This window comes from Hyla sarda, chromosome 5 (genome assembly GCF_029499605.1).
Source record: "Hyla sarda isolate aHylSar1 chromosome 5, aHylSar1.hap1, whole genome shotgun sequence".
NCBI lineage: Eukaryota > Metazoa > Chordata > Amphibia > Anura > Hylidae > Hyla > Hyla sarda.
This window is the reverse complement of record NC_079193.1, coordinates 167,014,836-167,040,917: the sequence shown is the minus strand read 5'-3', so window position 1 is coordinate 167,040,917 and position 26,082 is coordinate 167,014,836. Positions and strand designations below refer to the sequence as shown.

General features: G+C 41.5%; 1 protein-coding gene across 1 annotated transcript in view; it reads right to left on the bottom strand.

The window, feature by feature from the left end:
• The window catches only part of MRPL3 (mitochondrial ribosomal protein L3), a 78,686-nt gene extending 53,291 nt beyond the window's left edge, over positions 1 to 25,395 (bottom strand). Inside the window, exons 1-4 of the mRNA XM_056520656.1 lie at positions 25,179 to 25,395; positions 23,372 to 23,553; positions 16,912 to 17,003; positions 13,818 to 13,916 (exon numbers count right to left, since the gene is read on the bottom strand). Coding sequence (XP_056376631.1) covers positions 13,818 to 13,916; positions 16,912 to 17,003; positions 23,372 to 23,553; positions 25,179 to 25,255 — 450 coding nt within the window. The 5' untranslated portion in view covers positions 25,256 to 25,395. The remainder of the gene's footprint in view (positions 1 to 13,817; positions 13,917 to 16,911; positions 17,004 to 23,371; positions 23,554 to 25,178) is intronic.
• Between the last annotated feature and the right edge of the window lie 687 nt (positions 25,396 to 26,082).

Genomic DNA, 26,082 nt, shown 5'->3' with positions numbered 1-26,082 from the left:
AATCATTTCACCACAAAATTTACGGCAAAACCAGAAAAAAAAATATTTGTGGAGCAAAATTGGAGAAAATGCAATTTTGTCACTTTTGGGGGCTTCAGATTCTAGTGTGCTTTTTTGTTAAAAATGAAACCTTATCTTTATTCTTTAAGTCCATATGGTTACAAGGATACCTAATTTATATAGGTTTTCTTTTATTTTACTACTTCTAACTACATGCACCAAAATTAGTATGTTTAAAATTGTCATCTTCTGACCCCTATAACTTTTTAATTTTTCCATATACAGGGATGTATAAGGGCTCATTTTTTGCACCGTGATCTGAAGTTTTTATCCAGAGCATTTTTGTTTTGATGGGACTTTTTGACATAATATTTTTAGATAATGACATTATATTTTTTATAGTTCGAACATTTACACACACACGGGGGGGGTGATTCAAACTTATTACTGAAGAGGTTAAATCCCATTTGTTAACTTTATTTAGTCCCCATAGGGGACTATTACATGCAATTCGTTGATTGCATACACTGGTCACTGCTCTGCTGCTCCAGCCTGCATCTCAGGCATGGAGCAGCAGAGCGAGGAGCAAGGCAAGAAGCCTCCCACTGACCTGGTCCGGATGCCGCGATTTCACTACGGTGGTCCCGAACAGCCCTCTGAGCTAACCGCCAACAGTTTTCTCCCCTTTTAGACCCAACGCCGCGGGTCCTGGTTGCTGACAGCAACGGGACCTGCCGGGTATGAAGTGCGCATAACTCCTGAGCGCGCTTTACATATCGGGAGCCGGACACGGATGTCCATTTACATCTGTGGTCGTCAAGGGGTTAAGGACACAGCCAATTTTATTTTTGCATTTTTGTTTTTTCCTCCTCGCCTTCTAAAGATCATAAATCTCTTATATTTCCATCCACAAACCCATATGGAGGGCTTGTTTTTTGCACAACCAATTGTATTTTGTAATGACATCACTCATTTTACCATAAAATGCAGAGCAAACCCCAAAAATTATTTGTGTGGGGAAACTGAAAAGAAAAATGCAATTTTGCTAATTTTAGAGGGTTCCATTTTCATGCTGTACACTTTACGGTATAAATGACATTTTTTTTTATTCTGTGGGTCAATACGATTAAGATGATACCAATGTTTACATTTCTTTTACTGTACTGCTTTTAAAAAAACTTGCCCACAAAATTGCCCAATTTTTACCACCTATAACTCTCAATTTTCCGTATACGTGGCTATGAGGGCTAATTTTTTGCAGTGTGAAATGTTTTTTGTTTTTTTTGTGATACCGCAATTGCATGTATGCAATTTTTTTTATAGCTTTTTATAATAAAATTTGTGTGAAATTTTTTCTTTATGTGAAAGCTGTAATTTTTGGCATTTTTTTATGTTTACACCTTTCACTTTACAGGATCATTAACATTATATTTTTAATAGTTCGCCCATTGACACACTGATACTAGATATGTTCATTTTTTTACGCTTTTTAGGGTAAAACGGGGGGGTTTAAGATGTCAGATCGCCAGGGTCCCCCTGCTGGGGACCCCCGGGATCGCCGCTGCAGCACCGTGCTATCATTACTGCACAGGGAGAGTTCGCTCAGTGCGTAATGACGGGCGATACAGGGGACAGAGCAGCGCAACGTCATGGCTCCGCCCCTTGTGACATCATGGTCCTCCCCCTTAATGCAAGTCTATGGCAGGTGGCGTGACATAGAGTTGTATTGAGGGGGCGGGCCATGATGTAATGAGGAGCGGAGCCGTGACATGATGCTCCGGCCCCTGTATTGCTCGTCCTTACGGGCAGAGCGAACTCGCTCTGTGCAGTAATGATAGCGGGGTGCCCCAGCGGCGATCCCTGGGGTCCCCAGCAGTGGGACCCTAAGCGATCTGACATCTTATACCCTATCCTTTGGATAGGGGATAAGATGTCTAGGGGCGGAGTACCCCTTTAAGTACCAGTATATACATTTACGTCCTATGTCCTTAAGGGGTTAAATGACAAGCACAGTTTAAATAGAAAAAAGACAGCAGTTATCTTCATATAAAACAAATACTTGCAGAAAGTAAAAATAAAACCAGAGAAATATGATCATGGTTGAAGTAGGGACACTAACTAAAAATGGACCCTACATTATTGTCAATAACGCAGAAGGAGTTTTTGCCTCACAGCAGGTCATGTCAGGTTGCCCAAAAGTTTTCACAGTGACAATGTGCCCATAGGGCCATGAATTACTCAATCAATGCAAAGGAAAACAGTAGACACAGTGACCTGGAAAGTGCAAACCATTAACACCTGAAGCTGTCGGGAGCAGACACAATATCCAATCCAGCAAATGTAGTGTCACATTTTTTTTATTCAAATGTATTATTTTGGCAGCTATGGCACATTATGGCAGATATTTACTTTGGATACGATGAAGTCTATTGTTTTGGTGTGTATTCTCAGCATTGAGAGACTCCATGATCTGGCAGTTTTAGGGTACGTTCACACGTACGCAGAACGATGCACAGGATTTTCTGCTGCAGATTTCAATGTAAACGAAATGACTGAGCACAGCTTATAGCTGGGACCCGCGGCTAATACCGGACATCGCAAATCGGGCTGATGTCCGGTATTAACCCTTTGATCGCGGTGTCTAAAACGGGAGAATATGCTGCCGGTAAGCTCAGCGGAGCGGAATTTGCAGCGTCCCGAACAGCTGGGAGGACAGCGAGAGGCTCCCTATCTGGCTCTACGCTGTCCGATCGGCATTTCATTGCTCCAAGCCTGAGATGCAGGCATGAGCAATCAAGCACAGATAACACTGTTCAATGCAATGCTCTGGCAATGCATTGAACAGTGCCTGCAATCAGTGTATTGCATGTTACAGCCCCCTTTTGAGGCTATAACATTGCAAAAAAAAAAAAAAAAAGTTATGATTTAACCTCTTCCCTAATAAAAGTCAGAATCACAACCTTTTTTCCCATAAAAAAAATAAATAAAACAAACATGTGGTATGTGACTAAATGTCCGAACTATAAAAATATATAGTTAACTAAACCACACGGTCCATGGAGTCCGCGCCAAAAATTCAAAATAGCGTATTTTTAGTCACATTTATACCATAAGAAAATGTATCAAAAAGTTCAATCAAAACAAAAATGGTACGGATAAAAACTTCAGATCATAGCGCAAAAAATTAGCCCTCATACCAAAAAAAAGAAAAATAGTTATAGGGGTCAGAAAATGACAAATTTTAAACGTTTAAATTTTCCTGCATGTAGTTATGATTTTTTTCAGAAGTAAAACAAAATCAAACCTATATAAGTAGGGTACCATTTTAATTGTATGGACCTACAGAATAAGCCCCGCTGGGCGAAACGCGTCGGAGGTGTGGTGGGTTACCGGGGAGTGTGTGAGTGTTGGGGGGGGGACTGTTGCACTTTGCCTTTCACCCTGCGGATATCTTTCTGTATGAAACAGTCGGCACTGTTCCGGCTTTCTCTGCATTTTAACCACCTGGTGTGTCTATTATGCTTATATCTGTACTGGTTTTTTGCCTTACTATTGTCATGATTTCCATGACAGTTGATGCAGTTTTTCTTACTTGTGACATATGCTTATGGGTGTAAAAACCTTTTTTCACTGTCTTAGACTACCAATCTACTTTCTCTTTGTGTCCTCCCTACCTCCCTGGTTCCCACCACCATTTTTTGTCCATGTCTCGTTGCAGATTTAAATGTTGTTTAATTAATTTACAAACTAATAAAGTATGATATTTAATTTTACATAGTCCGTTTGGTGGTTTTTCTCTTTATTGGTTCTTGCTTAGAATAAAGAGAAGGTATAATTTTTTACCGATAAATGTACTGCGTAGAAACGGAAGCCCGCAAAAGTTAAAAAAGTGTGTTTTTTCTTCAATTTTGTCGCACAATGATTTTTTTCCATTTTGCCGTAGAAAAAAAAAGCCAGAAAAACGGAAAGTGCAAAAACTGAAAAACACTTGGTCCTTAAGGGGTTAAGAGATGCCAGATTAAAGTCATTTTACCATAGAAATTAACTACCGATTAATAAAGTATATATGGTTTATGCACTCAGCCATAACTTTGTTTCTTTTTTTATAATAATGGAAGGTTTAAATGGGTTATAATGCAATGGCGCCATCTTAATGTCTCAAATGTATTACCCAGAATCTTATTTAATGTCTTTATTATGATTAGAGCCAAATACTGAAACATGTCCTTTTTTCTGATCTGTTTCTATTTTCTGATTGTTTAATTTTAAAGTGCATTTTTATGGGGACAGTCATCTTGCCTGAACTGCTTTTAACAGCATTTAATGAAATGCAAGCCCCAAGGACATAGGCACAATAGACAGTGACCAATCACGTCTAGTTTTCTAGCCATGCTCTGTGACCTGTACAGAAATAAAGAGGGAGGAGCTGTGATCATCCCCTATTGTGAATGATCTGATCCCATCTTACCCAAATAGTGGTGTCCCTTTTCATTGTAGTTCAGCTTATGATAAGGAGGACACAAGCTAATTATTAGGCTTAGTCAGATAAGATGGGACTTGGACGTGGTCAACACCACACATAAAAAAAAAAAAAGGTTAGGTCTCCCAAAGTGTTAAAACAAAAAGAATACCCGAAACCTTCAATAAAACTTCACTTTTAAAGGGGTACTCCGGTGAAAACCTTTTTTCTTTTAAATCAACTGGTGCCAGAAAGTTAAACAGATTTGTAAATTACATCTATTAAAAAATCTTAACCCTTCCAGTACTTATTAGCTGCTGAATGCTACAGAGGAAATTCCTTTCTTTTTGGAACACTGATGACATCACGAGCACAGTGCTCTCTGCTGATATCTGTCCATTTTAGCAACCATGCATAGCAGATTTATGCTAAGGGCATCATGGTGGCTCAGTGATTAGCACTGCTGCTTTGCAGCGCTGGCGCCTTGGGTTCAAATCCCACTAAGGACAACAATAAATAAAGAGTTATTATTATTATAACGACATCAGCAAAGAGCACTGTGCTCGTGATGTCATCAGAGAGAATTCCAAAAAGAAAAGAATTTCCTCTGTAGTATTCAGCAGCTAATAAGTACAAGAAGGATTAAGATTTTTTAATAGAAGTAATTTACAAATATGTTTAACTTTCTGGCACCAGTTGATTTAAAAGAAAAAAGGTTTTCACCGGAGTACCCCTTTAATATGTCCTTTAAAAAAAAAAAATCAATAAGATATCAAACATTAATGCACTGACTGCCACCAATGATCTTTAGCGCTGCAAAAATCCCCTTATTGTATGCTATTATTCCACAATTTACACAGCAGCTTGTATAGATACAGCATATTATTGACTATTGTATTGCCTATACCTTCAGTTGTTTCTACTTGTGGGAATATAAAAATATCTACAAATAGTCCAGATACTTTATTGCAGCTTCCTCGTGTTCATTTGCAAAAATATGCCCTTATTAACAACGGCTCCAGGTTATAGTTCTTATAGAGCTTATTGTGCATCCACTGTTAAATACGGAATCCATCAACAGTGCAATATACGGTAGTCTATTGTGCAAATTATGTCCAAATAATTATCTTATTCACTTCCACTCTTTTTTGGACATCCAGTACATAGTTCACGTTCAATGCTTTATATAGCCACCAAATGCAGTTGTCCAACCAGTAGTGCACTCCAGACAAAATCACACAATTCCACAACTTTATGGACATTCAGTACATAATTCACATTCAACGCAATATTTCAGTCACCAACTGTGATTGTCCAAACAAGTTGCGCAAATTCTGATCATGCTCTGTTTTGTGGACTATTTAGGTTAATATGCACACTATGCGTTTTTAGGATGTGTTTTCTACATTCATATTCTCACATATTAGGTTCCTGCTATTAGACTGAAAACATCAGGACGTTCATTTGATCACCTCTTCCATATGTGTACTATAAATAGTCCAAGACAAAGAGCCACAATGTCAGTAATGTCAGTTCTCCTTATGACCGTGTTCAGACTCCCAACAAGCATATGCTAGCTTATCACAGTTCACTCTGTATGACTTTTCATAGGAACACCAGTGTGCATCATTACACCACATATCCTTTAATCCACACCGTACATGCAGTCACAGGAAAATGGACATGTCCTTTAATCCACACAGTACATGCAGTCACAGGAAAATATCCTTTAATCCACACAGTACATGCAGTCACAGGAAAATGGAAATATCCTTTAATCCACACAGTACATGCAGTCACAGGAAAATGGACATATCCTTTAATCCACACAGTTCATGCAGTCACAGGAAAATGGACATATCCTTTAATCCACACAGTTCATGCAGTCACAGGAAAATGGACATATCCTTTAATCCACACAGTACATGCAGTCACAGGAAAATGGACATATCCTTTAATCCACACAGTACATGCAGTCAAAGGAAAATGGATAGTTTTACATTTATGCTGCTATAAGTTACTGTTTGCATTTGTTAGTCTCCCATTGGACTGCGCTATCAGCGCTCCAATAGAACATTCAAAAATACTTCAAGGCAGTAAAATGAGTTGGGTGAAAACCCTGATGTTGGATCACAGGTATTGATCATTCGTCTGGTTATGGTTTGACGCGTTTCTTTGTCACAAATCTTCAGGAACCATCTTTTGGCTTTCCTTTACAACCACTTTGATGTGCAACACTGATGGGGGTCGTATACCAAACACCATTACTGCTTCATCCTTTTATAGGACAATGTTCCCACCCATTTGGCTTACCTACTGAGTGCTGCCAATCACACACCTTCACGTCAGTTCTCCGATGTACCTACCTACGTATATACTCGAGTATAAGCCAACCCGAGTATAAGCCGAGACCCCTAATTTCAACCCAAAATCCCAGGAAAAGTTATTGACTCGAGTATAAGCCTAGGGTGGGAAATACATCATCCCCCCCTGTCATCATCCAGACCAGTCATTAACATCCTCATCATCATCACCGCCTGTCATCATCCAGACCCTCATCATCATCACCTGTCATCATCCCCTTGTCATCATCCCACACATCCCCCCTTCATCATCCCCTTGTCATCATCCCCACCCCCCTTCATCATCTCCTTGTCATCATCCCCACCCACCTTCATCATCCCCTTGTAATCATCCCACACCCCCCCTTCATCATCCCCTTGTCATCATCCCCACCCCCCTTCATCATCCCACACCCCCCCTTCATCATCCTCTTGACATCATCCCACACCCCCCTTCATCATCCTCTTATCATCCGCCCTCAGTGGTCTTCAACCTGCGGACCTCCAGAGGTTTCAAAACTACAACTCCCAGCAAGCCCGGGCAGCCATCCGCTGTCCGGGCTTGCTGGGAGTTGTAGTTTTGAAACCTCCGGAGGTCCGCAGGTTGAAGACCACTGCGGCCTTCGACATCATCCAGCCCCCTCTCACCCCCCTTTAGTTCTATACAGTACTCACCTCTGCTCGGCGCTGGTCCGGTGCTGCAGGGCTGTCCGGTGAGTAGGTCGTCCGGTGGGATAGTGGTTCCGGGCTGCTATCTTCACTGGGGCGCCTCTTCTCCGCGCTTCCGGCCCGGAATAGAGGCGTTGCCTTGACAATGACGCAGAAGTACGTTGGCAATGAACGTACCTCTGCGTCGTTGTCAAGGCAACGTGACTATTCTGGGGCCGGGCCCGAAGCGCTTAGAAGAGGCCTCCCCGGTGAAGATAGCAGCCCGGAACCACTATCCCACCGGACCACCTATTCTCCGGACAGTCCTGCAGCACCGGACCAGCGCCGAGCAGAGGTGAGTACTGTACAGAACTAAAGGGGGGTGAGAGGGGGCTGGATGATGTCGAAGGCCGCAGTGGTCTTCAACCTGCGGACCTCCGGAGGTTTCAAAACTACAACTCCCAGCAAGCCCGGACAGCCGATGGCTGCCCGGGCTTGCTGGGAGTTGTAGTTTTGAAACCTCTGGAGGTCCGCAGGTTGAAGACCACTGCGGGTGGAGAGTTCACTCGAGTATAAGCCGAGGGGGGTGTTTTCAGCACGAAAAATCGTGCTGAAAAACTCGGCTTATACTCGAGTATATACGGTATATGGATGGAACCTCCTTTCACCCAGATGCTGCCTAACGAATGGGTTTGATTATAGTCAGGCGCGATGTGCTTTGTACTGACATTACTATCGGTTCTTAGATTATAGTAGCTAGAGGATTTTTATTAATGAAAGTGAATAGCCCGAGCTACCATATGACACTCACAAAATTCTAGCAGGGAGTATAATATACTGTAATTATACAAGCTGCTGTGTAAATTGTGCAATAACAGTCACGTTTACAGTATGTGGAATAATAGCATACAATGAGCGGTCAGTGCGCATTAATGTGTGACATCTAATTAAGTATTTTTTAAAAAGGACATATTAAAAGTGAAGTTTTATTGAAGGTTCCTGGTATTAGTTTTATTTTTGTCTCAGTCAGATAAGATTTAAAGGGGTATTCCAGGCAAAAACTTTTTATATATCAGAAGTTTTCTGTCTAACTGCTCAATGATGATGTCACGTCCCGGGAGCTGTGCATGATGAGAAAATATCCCCATAGGAGCTGCACAGCTCCTGGGACGTGAGTCATCAGAAAGCAGTTAGACAGAAAACAGCAACTCAATTTCAGAAGCTAATAACTATTGGAAGGATTAAGATTTTTTAATAGAAGTAATTTACAAATTTGTTTAACTTTCCGGAGCCAGTTGAAAAAAAAGTTTTTGCCTGGAATACCCCTTTAAGAATTATTTGAATATATATATATATATATATATATATATATATATATATATATATATATATATATATATATATATATAGTAAAACATATATGCTTCACATATAAAAATATGTTTAAAGGGGTACTCCTGCGGAAAACTTTTTTTTTTTTTTATCAACTGGTGCCTTAAAGTTAAGACAGATTTGTAAATCACTTCTATTAAAAAATCTTAATCCTTCCAGTACTTTTTAGGGGCTGTATACTAAAGAGAAATCCAAAAAAGAAATGCATTTCCTCTGATGTCATGACCACAGTGCTCTCTGCTGACATCTCTGTCCATTTTAGGAACTGTCCAGAGCAGCATATGCTTGCTATGGGAATTTTCTCCTGCTCTGGAGAGTTCCTAAAATGGACAGAGATGTCAGCAGGGAGCACTGTGGTCATGACATCAGAGGAAATGCATTTCTTTTTTGGATTTCTCTTTAGTATACAGCCCCTAAAAAGTACTGGAAGGATTAAGATTTTTTTTTTTATAGAAGTGATTTACAAATCTGTTTAACTTTCTGGCACCAGTTGATTTAATAAAAAAAAAAAAAAGAAAAGTTTTCCACGGGAGTACCCCTTTAACTTAAAAAAACTTAAATTAAACAATACTTCATTTTCTGATGACACATTCACTTGTAAAGCATGCCCTTGCAGAATGTTTGCATGTTTCCAGGTCTTTAAGATACACCATCAATGTGAGATTGGGAATGATTCTCAAGACCCTTACCAAATAGCAAAACATTAAGTCTGAGGAGCCTTCCAGAATGTGTTACTCTTTCACTGAGGCTCCTTAACCCCTTAGGACATGTGCCATAAATGTATGGTGCTGTTCACTGCTAATGGCAGACATCAGCAATCATGCTTAAGTTTGCCAATAACCCTACAAATTCAGTGATCATCGCCGATCAGGCAAAACCGAAGTGCTAGTGGGTTTAAGGAGCTAATTGGACCCCTGCAGTTTAATCATGGGGGCCTGATGAGTGCAAATGGCATATAGGATGGCCGATCCTCTTGTGCAGCCTGTAGAGTCAGGCTGAACAAGAAGATTGCAAATGGTATTGATAGGTACTATGTTATAAACAAGTGCTGAACCGTACATTGCAGTCTAATAATTGTATTTGTGATCGGGGCTCCAAACGTGTACTCGTGACAGGAAAGATTGCCTACATACCTATCCAAGATCTTACCCTAGCATAGCGGTCTGAGTTGTGCCATAACCGCGCACTGAGGGCACGCCTATAGAGGGCATGCACTATAGGGAAGGAATAAAATAAGGGAGGGTTGGGAGGATTCCACAAACGACACGTGCTCCGCCCCTGTAGGAGAGGGGGAAGTTATATACACACGCCCCCACCTGTTCCCAATAAGCCCCACCTGGAAGTGCAGGGAGCGATAATTACTTCCGCCCCTCGCACAAATACAGCCCATCAGGCTTTATACATAGTAGTCCTCTATGAGAAGTGTAATATAAATGAGAGGCCGGAAGAAGAGTCATTCGACGGCAAACAATTCTGTCATCTCATATCTCCCCTGCACTGGTTTACCCTCCCAGCACCTTAGCCGCATGGTTTTGCATCAGCTGTACTGAGGACAAAATTCTTTAACCCCTTAAGGACTATGCCCATTTTGGCCTTAAGGACAATTTAATTTTTACGTTTTCATTTTTTCTTCTGCTCTGGTCTGCTCGATCTCAGACCAGAGCAGAAGACGCCGGGAGCCGGAAGGAGAAAGGTGAGCAGCGCTGCGGGCGATCCGATCGTTCATTGAAATTGCGCACTGCCGCAGATGCCAGGATCTGTATTGATCCCGGCACCTGAGGGGATAATGGAGGACGCCCGCGAGATCGCGGGCGTCAGCCATTCCCGGCGGGTCCCTGGCTGCGATCAGCAGCCGGGATCAGCCGCGCATGACACGGGCATTGCTCCGATGCCCGCGGTTATGCACAGGATGTAAATGTACGTCCTGGTGCGTTAAGTACCACCGCACCAGGACGTACATCTGCGTCCTTAAGGGGTTAATAAAATACAGAAATTATCAATATGACCTATATCATAATATGGTTAGTGCTATGTGAATTCTTTCTGTACATTCATTTGTTATATGACTGCACCTCCTAGCACGTTAGCGCCCCATAGAGATCCGTGGCTTTACATTGCTGCAACAAACTTTGCAATTAACACCTGTTGTGCTGTGGGAATCCTAGTCTTGTTGTATGCACACAATATAAATAGGGCTGCAACTAATGGTTATTGTCTATTACTTAGCTGATAATTTGTTCTATTAATTTGATTTCCAAGAATTGCTGATTTTTGTCACATCATATGTCAGAAAAAAACAAAAATCGATCAAAAAGCCCCATCAAGACAAAACATTTATTGAAAGAAACAAAACAAGCAAAAAAAACAAGTGCTTATGCAGCCCCGTATACAGAAAAATGAAAGAAAAAAAAAAGTTATAGGGGTCAGATTATGACAATTTTAAAAAGACTAATTTTGTCTAATTTTGAATTCTAGTACAAGAATAGAAAAACATGTAAGCACGGGTATCGTTTTAGTTGTATTGACCTACAGAATAAAAGAGAACATGTCAGTTTTAATGTAAAGTTGCACTTTGTAAATATGAACCCCCCAAAAGTTGATGAATTGTGTTTTTTCCCCCTGTGCCAAATCATCCCCCCTTTGCCACATCATTTCCTCTTGATCCCCCTGTGCTATTTCATTCCCCCCTTTATTACCCTCTGTGCAAAATTATCACCCCCCCTTTACCGCGACCTGTGCCATTTCTTCCCCCCCCCCCGTGCCATTTCATTCCCCCCTTATCCCACAGTGCCATTGATTCCCCATTTATCCCCCTGTGCCACTTCATAAAGAGGGGGGGGGGTGATTAATTTACACAGAGGGTAATAAAAGGAAATGAAATGGCACAGGGGGATCAAGGGGAAATTATGTGGCACAGAGGGTAAGGGGGGATAATTTGGCACAAGGCACAGGGAAATAAGGTGCCACAGGGTATAAAAAGTGGGATGAAATGATACCGGGGAGGGGTAAGGTGTGATTAAATGGCACTGGGAGATTCTACTGTAATATTGCTTTTTATCATGTTTTATAGTTAGTTACACTCTGGAGTAAGTACAGCACAGTATTCCATCATTAAGAAAGATTTTTGAGCCTTTTTTCCCCAATAAGGGACATCTCTCAATAGCAGACACTTTTTTATTCCCTGTGAGTGTCCGCTATTGGGTGATTCTACTATATGAGTAGTACAAGAAAAAACTTTTTTGGGGAGCGGTGTACAGATCCTTCAGTTGGCAACACTTTTGAATGAATAAAATTCACACTTACACTTGGTGAGTGGTTACTCGAACCACTCACACACTTTAGAAAACCCGTAGATATAACTAGTGATCTCTCATATCAGTCCTTTCTCCGCATCAATCCTCCTCGGCAAGTGACTCGTCACTCCGAATAATATAATGGAGAAACAAAAAAACAAAAATAGGAGAGCGGACAGGATCGATATTCATATGCAGCCAATTTCCTGCGTTAAGGGAGCAACCCTACTTACTTCGGCGAGAGGGTTTTTTTCGCCCTTAAACCCCCCCCTCAATCCGGCCAGCCTGCGAACGAGTTCATCTTTCACCATGCCATCCAGGTACTTGACACACCGTTATTCATTCGCTCCTTTTTTTCGGATCCGTCCGAAAGTTTTCTTTATAATCACTGTCCTCCAGCTGGGGGACAGCGATTATAAAGAAAACTTTCGGACGGATCCAAAAAAAAGGAGCGAATGAATAACGGTGTGTCAAGTACCTGGATGGCATGGTGAAAGACGAACTCGTTCGCAGGCTGGCCGGATTGAGGGGGGTTTAAGGACGAAAAAAACCCTCTCGCCGAAGTATGTAGGGTTGCTCCCTTAACGCAGGAAATTGGCTGCATATGAATATCGATCCTGTCCGCTCTCCTATTTTTGTTTCTCCTATACTATATGAGGAAGGCTTGTAAGCATGTTCAGTGACCTGTGCAGAGGTCAATCTCAGGATAGGGGAAGGCTGAGTTGCTATTATCTCATCTATACACTGCTGAAACCTTTGGCAGTGATTATGCACTGATCCCATAGATATAGGCCACTATAGACAGGCGCTGTCCCATTTGCATGAATGGGATAATTTACTGGGCATACTCTGTGACCTTTAAAAGGGGTTATCCAATATAAGGTGACTTTAGCACTTATCTGCCAGACAGTAATGGACATTCTTAGGAAGAATCCTTGCTTGTCTTAGGGCTAAATGGCTCCTTTGTGAGTCCACCATAGCGCTTCTGCTTTCTTATTGGAAAATGGCTATTTCCTGTTGGAGTTCCCTTCCTTGATCTACAAGTCCCAGTATCCCTTGTTTGTAAGGGTGAGGTCACTTTTCTCCCTCCCACACGAGTCAATCCACCTATTACAGCACAGCTAGGCTCCCTTCCATGCATACTGTTCTTGAATCTACAATTCCCTGCAGCCCTGTGGAAAATGATTTCCTTCCCCATCCAGCAGTTGCTCCAGCCATTGAAGCAGACATGCTCCCTTTCCACAACTGATTAGTGATGTAATGTCTCAGGCCGAACTGCAACCTGGGAAAAACTGAACCATTCATTTTGTTTTTTGCTGCTAAAAATGAACATTGAGGTAAAGATCACATAAGAATTGCAAGGCAACCATCAAACACATGTATACACAATATATTATGAACTACACTAACTTTAAAGCCCCTGCTGCACAGTCAAATAAATAAAAAATCCTGGAATGCCCCTTTAAAGAGAGCATTCCACAGGTAGGAGGAAGCTAAACTGCGATCTTTAGCTAGTGTCTTTTCTATCTACTGGTGTCACCTTTTGCTGTAATGTTTCATATAAAAACTTGATTTAAACTAAAAGGTCATTTTCTAAAGACATTTCCTTTAAGTTGGAAAAAAAGGACAAGATAGATTTGTATGATTTATGTATGCTTTATCAGAAAGTATGACAATACTTACATAAAAAGGAGATACATTTTTTCCTCCTACGGTGAGATTAGCACTTTTTCCATTAGCATCCTCTTTTGGTGTAAACTTAATCACATGACAGTCCTGGACCTAGAAGAAAGTTGAATTCAGGGTTGTAATATGATATCGACTTCAAATAAAAAAAAGAAGCAGATAAAAAAAAAAAAAAAAAAAAAACACATAGGTTGAGAAAAATGTGTATAGATGCTCTGTTTACACCACAGGCTGAACATAGTTATAGAGAATGCTTTTTTGTTGTTGTGCTCCATTACTGTTACAGCTATGATCTCTTCATTGTTTGAGGTAGTCTGAAAGCTCATGTCTGTATTATGAGAAATGAAAACTGACAGCTTGGTATGGTAATAATTCTGCAAGCACCACATGTACATATGCGACTACAGTGTCTGCCATATTGATTCCTTCTTTCCCTCTAATATGGCTCTTCTAATGCAGCCATCATTTCTCATAAGGCATTTGACTTTGCAGTGCATGCGCCTCGCTTAAATACAAAGGTATAAGTACAGTTCAGGTGCCGTAGATAGTACAAAGCCTAATGCCACAGGGTCTATGTGCTGTAAATGACACTATATATTCGCCGACATAACTATCCTGTAAAGAGGCACGACAAGTAAATGACTTCAGAGTGTTGTGTATTGCAAGCCTCATTACAAATAAATACGCCTGGACAAAAACAATGGGACAGACTCAAAGGACTTTGTAAAAGAATTTGTGTCACTATTAAACAAATAAAAGTATCAATATTCCAAGAAGATAATAAGTAATTATACCCTGCCAGAAAAAGGTGTGGATAAATATGCATAACATAATATGGCAGTGATAATATAAGATCAGGTTCATGTGTACTTTGCATCAGATAGCCCTAGTTGTAAGTATATCACTTAAAGGGGTACTCCGCTGGAAAACTTTTTTTTTTAATCAACTGGTGCCAGAAAGTTAAACAGATTTGTAAATTACTTTTGTTTAAAAATCTAAATCCTTCCAGTACTTATCAGCTGCTGTATGTGCCACAGGAAGTTTTATTTATTTTTATTTTTTTAATTTCCTTTCTGCCTGACCACAGTGCTCTCTGCTGACACCTCTGTCCAATTTAGGAACTGTCCAGAGCAGGAGCAAATGCCCATAGAAAACCTCTCCAGTTCCGGACATGGACAGATGTGTCAGCAGAGAGCACTGTGGTCACACAGAAAAGAACTACTCAACCTCCTCTGCGGAGCATACAGCAGCTATTAAGTACTGTGAGGATTACAATTATTATTATTTTTTTTTTTTTATAGAAGTAATTTACAAATCTGGCACAAATTGACAAAAAAAAACAAAAAAACGTTTTCCAGTGGCGTACCCCTTAAAGATAATAAGCACATACTGCAAGTTACACAAATCAGACAAATCAGTCTGCCTACCAAACCCAAAATAATGTGATAAGTAGAACCCATTTAATATATAAATATATGAATTATTAGACATGATCACAGTAAGTGGAACCTATTCAATATACATAGTAACAAGATTATTGGGAAAAAAGCGCTACATGACAGTTATACTACAAAAAAATAAATAAATAAATAAAAAGTACCTATTATCTCAGCAGTACTCAAGAGTCTGGAGTGCAGAACAGTATATTAGAGATAAACCATATAAGTCCTATACCCAATAAGAGGCAACAATAAAAAGAATAACAAATGTATTGGTCTAAAATCGTATATGGTGGTTACTGTGGAAAGGGTCTTGAGGCTAGAATTGTAGATGGTAAATTAGTATGATCCAGAAGAAGAGAAAACAAGCACAAGAGGAGAAAGTCATTATTGGCATTTGCCCAAAGGGGCTAGGGTACAGTAGGAAGAGAGTTGCAGGGTTATTTTTCCTCCACCCGGTACCATATATGTTTTGTGTAGGCTACATGTCTAATACAGGTCATATTTTTCGCACTGAATAGTTTTTGGGTGTGCATTCTTTTATACATGCCAGTAGTAGTTCTTTGCTTTATAATTCTTTTATACCAAGATAATCATACAGGTAGGTGGCACTGTTGCTTTAAGTATACCCTCATACACAATTTCTTTTAGGATTTAACCAAATGTGACAAAGCACGATTACAGATACAGTATCTCTGAATTAGAACAGGAATAAAATATGAAGCTGGGTAACAAAAGAAGATTTCACACTTCCATTTCCCAGAACTCGTGTGCAGCAGCATTCACTGAGAACTTGCCAGACTAAATGTGAATGCCAATCATTTACAGCAGGAGCCGTCTCAGAAAGCAGTTTATCATCTCATGGTAAACAAATAAAAAGGGTCGCTTTTAATCAGGGATGACTTTTAGAAAACTGTGTTTTGTGATTTTTCTGTTGTGATGAGCGATGTTAATCATCTTTTGCTTCAACCATCACTGCAGAAGTCACTGCTGTCAATAAGGTCATGAAGAATAAACGGACACCCGAGTCTCTGACTACTGTACTGCTAATGCTCAGACTACTCCCAGTGAATATAGGTCACCTTATCCATATAAAAGAGAATTATTTACCGCCATACATCTGATGAAAAAAAAAGTGTGTGTGAGTGTGTGTATGTATATCTATCTTTATCTATACACACATAATCACACACTCTTATTTGCATATGTTACATAATACATTTGCTTTCCCCCCCCCCACTCATTCTTCAGTCTGTTCTATTAACTGTTTTGAAAAATGATTCACCAATTCGAAAACCCATTTAAAACCTGTTCATTAAATCCTTGCACGAGTTACACTTTGTATATATAGTGCACAATAGCATTGAGAGATGGCACTGTGTATCCTGCTGCAAGTTTGAATCGGGTGGTCTCTCCACGGCAGATTTCCACAGCGAGTTTGCAGCAGACTTCATTGAAGTCAATGGGGTCTGCGGGGGATTTTCTGCAGCAGAAATTCTGCTGGCGAGAGCCTGTCCCCATTCAAACTCGCAGTGGGAAACGCGCTGCTCTCTTGAAGTTAAATCCGCCCAAGTGCATATTGACTTGTGACTAACAAGAAGAAAATTCAAGGTAAACATAGCACAGAAAATGAATGCCTTGTATAAACTTACTTGTAACATTGTGACTGCATGCCTTTCACCAGATTTGGTCCATAGGGGCATCATTCCTAGTTTAACTGCTATTAAACCAACTCTGTTGGAGCCTGTAATACATAAAGGAGTTACATTAAGATGTAAGAATAAAAAAATAATAATAATTATAATCTTTAAAATTGTAAAATTTTTGTAATATCTGTCCCCAGGTTTATTCTGTGCTATTTGAGGGTATCATAGACTAGAGACTTGATTCCAGTAATACAGCACTTAGGTTGGGTTTACTATTCACATACAAAAATTTTGACATGTTGCAGGGACATTTTATACATTTAAATCAGCCGGGGTCTCAGTGCTGATAGCGCCATTGATCGCGAGATATAGCAGTGCTGAGCTCAGCTCATCTGATTGCAGGTGACGCGCTTCATTATATTCTATGGAACCAGTCATCTGCAATCAGACAGGCTGAGTGGCAAAAAAAGGATGAACCACGTTACTACTGTATGCTTCACCCACCTATATCTTGTAATCAGAGATACCCCGACCAATCAAAATCTTTTACATGTATCTGCGGCATGTCAAAGGGGATGTATAATCATAGTAATGTTTTACGCAGTACATTACAACTATCAGCATCCCACCAAGAAAGATAAACTAATGTATATAATGGTATACTGCACAGACCCCAGTTATTTCAATGGTCAGAATGTAAACAGCCAGTAACTATGCATGAGCCGCTTCCCACAAGTATATGTTAATATACCATGCTAGCAGGGGCCCAGAATAAGTATGTGTCAGTGTAGGTAGCAAGATGTAGAGAAGAAGCCGCTTCACCTTCCCACCAGCTGCTGACCGCTAGGGAGCTATGTCAATGCATGCAGCTCAATGTTCAGGAGAGAAGATCTGTTGTAATGTCTGTGGTAAATAACAGTATAAATGCCACTGTCAGTTTTGCATCATTGGTGTTTAGTGAGAGGGAATTTTGTAATACTTGGAATCAGGGTCTCTAACAGTACTTTATACTTCCCTTGGAAAATACACCATTAAAAGGGTACGTTCACACGTATAGGATCAGCTGCATATTTTGTGCAGCTGATTTTGCTACTCATTAACTTTAATAGGTAGCAAAATCAGCTTTACAAAATAGGCAACAGATCCTGTACGTGTGAGCGTACCCTAAAGCAGCTAACAAATGCCCCTGTCAACAAAGTAAGCAGTAGACTCGGGGCCCAGGGCCACATAATAGCAGGCATGGAGAGATCTCTGCTGTTGGCTATTGTAACTGTTTAGATTCCACTGTCAAAATGGACAGGGTGGGGGGGGGGGGCGTAAAGAATTATACACTGCATCATTGGTGTTCAGCCGAACCACTGACATGGCAGCACAAGGCCATCTGAAGTGACCTTCTGACGCAACATTATGTGAGGTCATATGATCAATCATTAGTGTCCCCACAATAAAAAATTTCAGTAACCCCTTTTCCCATTTAAAAAAATAAAAATAAAAAACATTTTGGTATTGCCGCATGTAAAAATTATTGAAATAAAACTGCACAGCAAATGAAGTAAAGCTGGGAATAAGTGTCTGATTGCGGGGGTCCAACCACTGGGACCCTGGTTTTTCCCAGAAACAGGGCATTTCAACCCCCCACAAAGCGGTGGCCGACATGTCCCATCCATGTATCTCCATGGGAAAGCCGAAGATACAGCATTAGAGTATCTCCGGCTCTCCCATAAGTATACATGGAGGGGGGGGCGCGTCGGCCGCCACGCTGTGCAGAGGTTGACAAGCTACGTTCCTGGGAAAAGTCGGGGTCCCGTGCAGGAGATTGCAAGGGTCCCAGCAGTTGGACCCCCCTGCAATCAGACACTTATCGCCTATCCTTTGGATAGGGGATACATTTTCCTGCACAATAGTACTTTTTTAATGCTCCTGTATTAATTTAGACATAAAGCATGAATTAAGTAGAAATATGTGCACAAAAAAAAATAATACCGTAATAATTCGTAATTTAAACATGATTTCTATGAGCAACACTACTGATATCGGACATCTAATGTAAGGTGCCCTGCAAGCTCTACTCATTAATGATGTTACACTATACTGACAGTGCTACACCATGACACCATGGACCATGAGTCCACACAAGACACAGCACCTGCAACTTGTAGCGTTTTTTTCTAAAGTAAAAGCCCTGTGGACGGAACTGTAATGGCTAGATGACAGGTTAGAGTATCTCCAAAACTGTCTTGCGGGGAGTGTTTCTGGAAGGCATTGCTAACTACCAACTACCAGAGGTAATCTTATAAAAGACAACCAGTAAGGTGGCCACAGGGTCATGGTCAAATCAATAGTTTACACAATGTAGGGGGGCATTATCCAGACAAAACCTGCCACTCCCAATAGGGAATACTATTATTATGATTATGACTAATTGATTAGCCTCTCAACCCTTGACAAAGCTGAATCGTTCAGCGAAACGTCGGGGAGGCTAGTAGCTAGGTGTTTTTAACACAGTGATTACATGGGGATTGTTGTAAGATAAGAGCCTATGCTTGGAGACCAGTTGCTAAGGTGTGCTGTATATTAAGCAGACAGTAACAAGTGTATATCTAGACCCTAAAGTGTGCCCCTTTTAAGTGTTTAAAAAGCACAATCACTATCAATACCCCAATCTCACTGGAATTTTAAAACAAACACAAGGGGAGATTTTAAACAATAACTAATAAAGAGTGTTTTTAAGGGGGGGGGGGGGGGGGTTCTAGTAAAGGGTTTTCCCCACGAGGGGGCAACCCCTTAAAGGTTGTCACAAATTGTTTGCCCTGTAACCTCCAGGAACAGTAATTTTGTAGTTTGGCTAGTGCAGAGCTAGACACCTGCACAAACCAACTTCACCAGAACTAAAAAAAGAAACATGCAACACCTTCTTGTTTGGACCCTTGTACAGAAGGATTCATAATATGTCAAGATAAGGACACAAAACAAATACCAACACTTAACTACCAGCTTACTACAGCTTAAAAAGCAAGGACTTTCCTTCATGGTCAGTAAACCATGGTCATTTATTAGGCCACCTAAAGACTGAGAAGTCAAGTAAGCATTAAAGGAAAACTGTCACCCTGATCACCCACACTAAACCCAGGACTTCAGTGACCAGGACCCAACCGGCTGGCCGCCCCTGCTTCTTTCCGTCTTCTCAATCAGCCATCCCTTAGTTAGCATATTCATATTCTGCGACTCCACGTCCTAGTGACGCGAGTCACATGTCACGTGAGCGTTGCACTCTGTCGGTAGAGCGCATGCTCCGGCAGCTCTACAGCTCTCACATGACTACAGCTCTCAGGACATGTGAGCTGTATGTAAACTGCTGGTGCATGCGATCTACCGACAGAGCGCAGCGTTCACATAACATGTGACTCACGTCACTAGGACGTGGAGTCGCAGAATATGAATATGCTAACTAAGGGGACGGCTGATTGAGAAAATGGAAAGAAGCAGGGGCGGCCAGCCGGTGTGACCCCGCCTTCTGCGTGCGACTCCCTGAATTCAGAAGGGGAATTTCGCCAGCCAATATTTCGGGAACCACAACACTGATTACAGTACGTGACCCCTCTTTGGATTCTTGGTCACAGACACTATAACCCAGTGTATTGGGTTTAGTGTGGGTGATCAGGGTGACAGTTTCCTTTAACATCCCAAGATGCTCTTAGTCATTTTCAAATCAAGCTAAGACAATATGGATCAGACACTGAACAAACTAGTGGGGACAACTGTAGGGTACATATGGGGAGATTTATCCAAACTTATGCAAAAGAAACGTTAACCAGTTGCCCATAGCAACCAATCAGATCACTTCATTTTCAAAAAGGCCTCAGAAAAAAAATAAAAAAAAAAAATAAAGTGATCTGATTGGTTGCTATGGACAACCGGTCAACTTTCTCTTAGCACAGATTTTAATAAATCTCCCCCACAGTCAATAAAGTAAAGAGAGTCATAAATTCCAAGCCATTTTGAAATTACATTGTAAATGAATTCAACCAAGATAAAGTAGAAGATGTGGAAGATGGAGAGGGGTATGGGTAACTAAAGAACTTGGTTTGATTTTTCAACTATTGAGTCAAAGTAAGGGAAGAAAAATATTTAGATAAAGCTCCAGCAAGACTATCCCTAACCACAATGGGACAAGTTGCCCCCTGTTCCCCTTAATATTCTCCTTGCTTAGAACCTCTTCTCCACAAAATCAGGGATATTCCCAAAATAAGGTAAACAGAGTAGAGAACACAGACTTTAAATGGGGACCTCCGATACTTATTTTATCCAAAGGATAGGGGATAAGTGTGTGATCACAGGGTGTCTGACCGGTGGGACGCTTGCGATCTCCTGCCCGGCGCCCCATGCACGAAGCGGCCACAGCTTCGTGCACGGAGCTATGTCGACCATCGCATAGAGCAGCCACCCGTCTGTGCACAAAGCTATGTTGACCACCGCACAGAGCTGTGGCCAATACAACCCCCCTCCATGCATCTTTACAGGAGAGCCAGAGTGGATAGGGGATATGTTGTTAAGTACCAGACTTCTCCTTTAAAATAGCAGTATTTGCTGATTAGTTGCTGTTTTGTCACTTACCTCCTTTTCTTATCTGCTTGCTAAAGTTCAGATCTTTAACTGATTGGCGAGTTGAAAAACAATGTGAAAAAGTTGGAAGCTTTAAATGTTTCCCTTCCCATGCACTTTAAACTGCCCTAGCTGAGAATATGCCTTTCTGTTGGACCAAGGGCGTGATCAAATACCTAGGTGTATGAATCCTGGCTGTGCTGTGTAAGCTCTATTCTGGTAACCACCTGCATATTCTCCAAACTATAAGGGCAGACCTTAACGCTGGGCTAATGACTTTTATACGTGGTTTGGGCACTCCACTATTTAAAAAGTGACCAATGACTCCTATACAAGCCATCATAGTACATATAGCATACTTTGAGGTGGTGAATTCGTTGGATTACATTTATAAATGAATGTTCTTCCTTTGCAGCTGTATGTCTTGCTGGAATCTTTTCTTGTCTTGTATTCTTCCCAGACAGTTTATCAGGTATGTCTGGCCAAACTTGCAAGCAAGAGTACCTTGTTCTCTGCTTTACCTGCCAATCTATGTGGTGGATTGTGGTGGACATGCAGTGTTACTATGCTCCACAGAGTGCTCGATTAGGATTGGCACAGTGCATTTAACCTTTGGGTGTGGAATAAGCATTTGCTTTAACCACGTTGGCATTTTTCCTGTGGGTCTCTTCTACTCACCCCCCATGTATTTCAGGGCACCCAAAAATTGCACCCACGCTAGTGGGCTAAACTATCTCCTAAACTTCTGATCTCTCCCTCCCCCTATTCTTGGTATGCGGTCACCCACAATTACCTCCAGGAATGTCAGCTGGTCCATTCAGATCCTGTTCTACCTACGGTGCCATGTACTTTATAAATGGCAATGACTGGCTTTCCTCTGCAGTACTAGCAAACATAAAAGAACCTTTCTGAAATATCCCTCCCCCTTTACGAGTTTTCTTTGGTCTATCACCCCATCTGAATCAGCTTGACTTTTACTTGTTGGTTGATTTCCCCCCTCTGGAAGACTCCTTGGTTTCTAAATGGGAAGAGGACTTGGGTGTTTCCCTCTCTATATCTCAGACAAACCTTTCATATTTACCCATAAGTCCTCTATCGCAGGCAAATTCCAAGAAAGTGGGTATAAAACTATTGACCATGTGGTATCCTGTTTTCTTCAAACTCCATAGACTTTTCCTCTCCACTTTTTTGTGCTGGAGGTGTGGTAAGGAGACAGGCACTCTACTTCCCATTGTTTGGTTGTGCCCTAGCCTGCAAAGGTTTTAGGATGCAGTATATGTCACAAATAATGTAAGTCAACTCCTAAAACTCATGTCATGCCAGGCTTATAGTAAGGGATTCCTAAATTCCCTATTAACACCTAGTTTCCTATTCCCCATCTGATATGGATCTCCTAGTGTAGCTTACAATTCCCATGAGGCTTCTGGCTTTGCATAGACAGAGGGGTGGATTTGCATCATTGCACATTTGCCATCTAACCTAATGTACACGACACAGGAAGCAGGCAAAGCCCTTTACACATTAATAACTAACACTAAGCACCATTTATAGTAAACTTGCATTTTCAGACAAACTGCATAAATCAGAAATATAAGTGAATATTGTAATATATCTTATTAGAGGAAAAATCCTCTCCTTCTCCAATTACAAACCACATCTGTCTTTGAAGAGGGAAAAGTGAACGTGGAGTGGAAGTAGAGACAGATGCTGCAGAGGGGATAACTGGTGTAAAATGCCATATACATGTTATATTATTGCCAGTAAAAATGCTACTCCTCATTTACATACACATGCTTATTCTAAAGGTTACCTGAAACACCAGGTATACTTTGAATCTATGTATAATGTAAACTCTATAACATACCTGGTTCCCATGGCTTTACCGGCCATGGCTCATCCTTCAGAGGACACAGTTTACTTGCTGTCATATCATTGTATTCCTGTGCAGTCAGCTGTTTCAGATACTCCTTATTTTGTTCAGAGATATGTTCATCCCACCAGGTGTTGGTGCTGTTGTATCTAACCAGCAGGACACTGGAAGTACAGCTGTGGAGGGACAGACCAAGAATCAGCACCAAAGATAAAGAAGCATTATTCCAACATAACCCAATAAGGTTGATCAAATTCATTCCAAATATAGCGTTTACATCCCTGGCTGATGAACCTACAATACTACAGACATTGGTTGACATGGTTACATGTCACACACTTGCTGCACTGTTTAAAACAAAGATCAATGATCTCACTTTTTATCAGTTAGTTCAGAGTTTAAGTGACATAGCCTGGAAAAGTGAAAGACAAGAGCAGAGTGTTCTTGCCCAGTTTTGGTGGTACTGTAGAATAGAAGCAATAGATGCCACAAGGACAGAGCCTGAATCTTATGAGGGCTCCGGCTGGAGCACAGCAGTTGTCACTGTTATATCACCATATTGGATTGCAGTCTTATGGGGGGGGGGGGGGGGGGGCATTGTAGAAGGGACATTGGAAAAATGTATAATACATACATCCATCCATGTTAGACAAAGTGGGTAGCATCTACTATCTGAATCTTAGACGCTATGGAAAAGGTGAGGCAAGACTAGTGCAAAGGAGAAGTGAAGGAGTTACCCTTGTCCACAAATCAGGTTGCAGTTTTTAAAATGTTTCACCATGTGTAATAACCAAATCACAAAACTGTGGCAATACATGGTGAAATATGGGACCGCTGCATGGGAAAGCAGCCTAAAGCTAAGGCTCCTTTAACACTATGAAAAGGGCCCGTTATTAAATCGTGGGCGATCGCGGTGTAAAATGGCCATTAGAAAAGCCCTAACTTACGTTAGTAAATCCCATTATAGTCTATGGGATTGTTCTAATACACGTTTTAACCCGTTCTCGCCCGTCATTGATAACGCACGTTGTTTTGGGACGGGAGATGCATGCACTATTTCTCCCGCTACTGTCTCCCGTTCCAAAATAGCGTGCGTTATCAATGACGGGCGAGAACGGGTTAAAATGTGTATTAGAACAATCCCATAGACTATAATGGGATTTACTAACGTAAGTTAGGACTTTTCTAATGGCCATTTTACCCCGCGATCGCCCGCAATTTTATAACGGGTCCTTTTCATAGTGTGAAAGGAGCATAAGAGGCAATTATCTACAGCAGTGTTTCCCAACCAGGGTGCCTCCAGCTGTTGCAAAACTACAACTACCTGCATGCCCGGACAGCCAAAGGCTGTCCGGGCATGCTGGGAGTTGTAGTTTTGTAACAGCTGGAGGCACCCTAGTTGGGAAACACTGATCTACAGGGAGCCGCTGGGTGATAGGTGGCGCCCCCTCCAAACCACTTTGTCCTTAAAATCAATGGAGCACACCAGGTCATCAATGTCCAGGCAACTATACAACACCCATGGAGGGGTCAGAAGAACTATAGTTATCTCAATCACCCTGCATGGATGATCTGGAGAATGGATGGAGTTGTGACAATGAGAGGTAACACTAGACTGGTGGCAATGGACAACTGCCCCACTCAGACTTTGCAGCAGGTCTATGGAATCTCCACTAGGTTTTCTGGAAGTAAACGTCGTCCCTGGAGGCGCCTTATGACCCGCCATATAAAACATATAGCAGACAGTAATGAAGGGCGCACACCTGTGTGTACAGGGACAGCCATGCCGCCCGCCACTCACCCGTCACTCCCAGCACAACTCCTGCCCAGCACCGCGCCCCGGGCACACAGGAGCCGCCAGCCCAGCCCCGCCGCCATCGCCACCCGGACGGCTATCACTGAGGACGGAGCAGGTTACCGCTACACGACAACCCTGTCCTCTGTGGAGGCATGAGAATGTCACCGGACGTTTCCTGTCCGGCACTCTATTCCTCCGCCAGGGAACAGAAGCAAGGAACAAAGGTTCCGGCTTTACTGTGCTCTGTGTACTGTGATAAAGCATTGCCATGAGAAGAGCAAAGAAACACCGAGCTTCCACAAAAGAATACAATTCCCACTGAAGAAATTGTCTTTTTCTGTTAAGTACCGAATTCCGTAGTTGCCCCCCCCCCCCCCATAGAGGTGTCACTCAGCTTTCCTGTAGCACTGAATTACAATTCTGACAGCTATGCAATCATACTTAAAGGGGTACAACGGTGGAAAACTTTTTTTTTTTTTTTTTTTTTTTTTTAAATCAACTGGTGCCAGAAAAATGAAACAGATTTGGAAATTACTTCTATTAAAAAATCTTAATCCTTCCAGTACCTATTAGCTGCTGAATACTACAGAGGAGATTCTTTTCTTTTTGGAACACAATGCTCCCTGCTGACATCATGACCACAGTGCTCTCTGCTGACACCTCTGTCCATTTTAAGAACTGTCCAGAGTAGGAGAAAATCCCCATAGCAAACATATGACAGTTCCTAAAATGGACAGAGATGTCAGTAGAGAGCACTGTGCTTCTGATTCAGCAGAGAGCTCTGTTCCAAAAAGAAAATAATTTCCTCTGTAGTATTCAGCAGCTAATAAGTACTGGAAGGATTAAGATTTTTTAATAGAAGTAATTTACAAATCTGTTTATTTTTCTGGCACCAGTTGATTTAAAA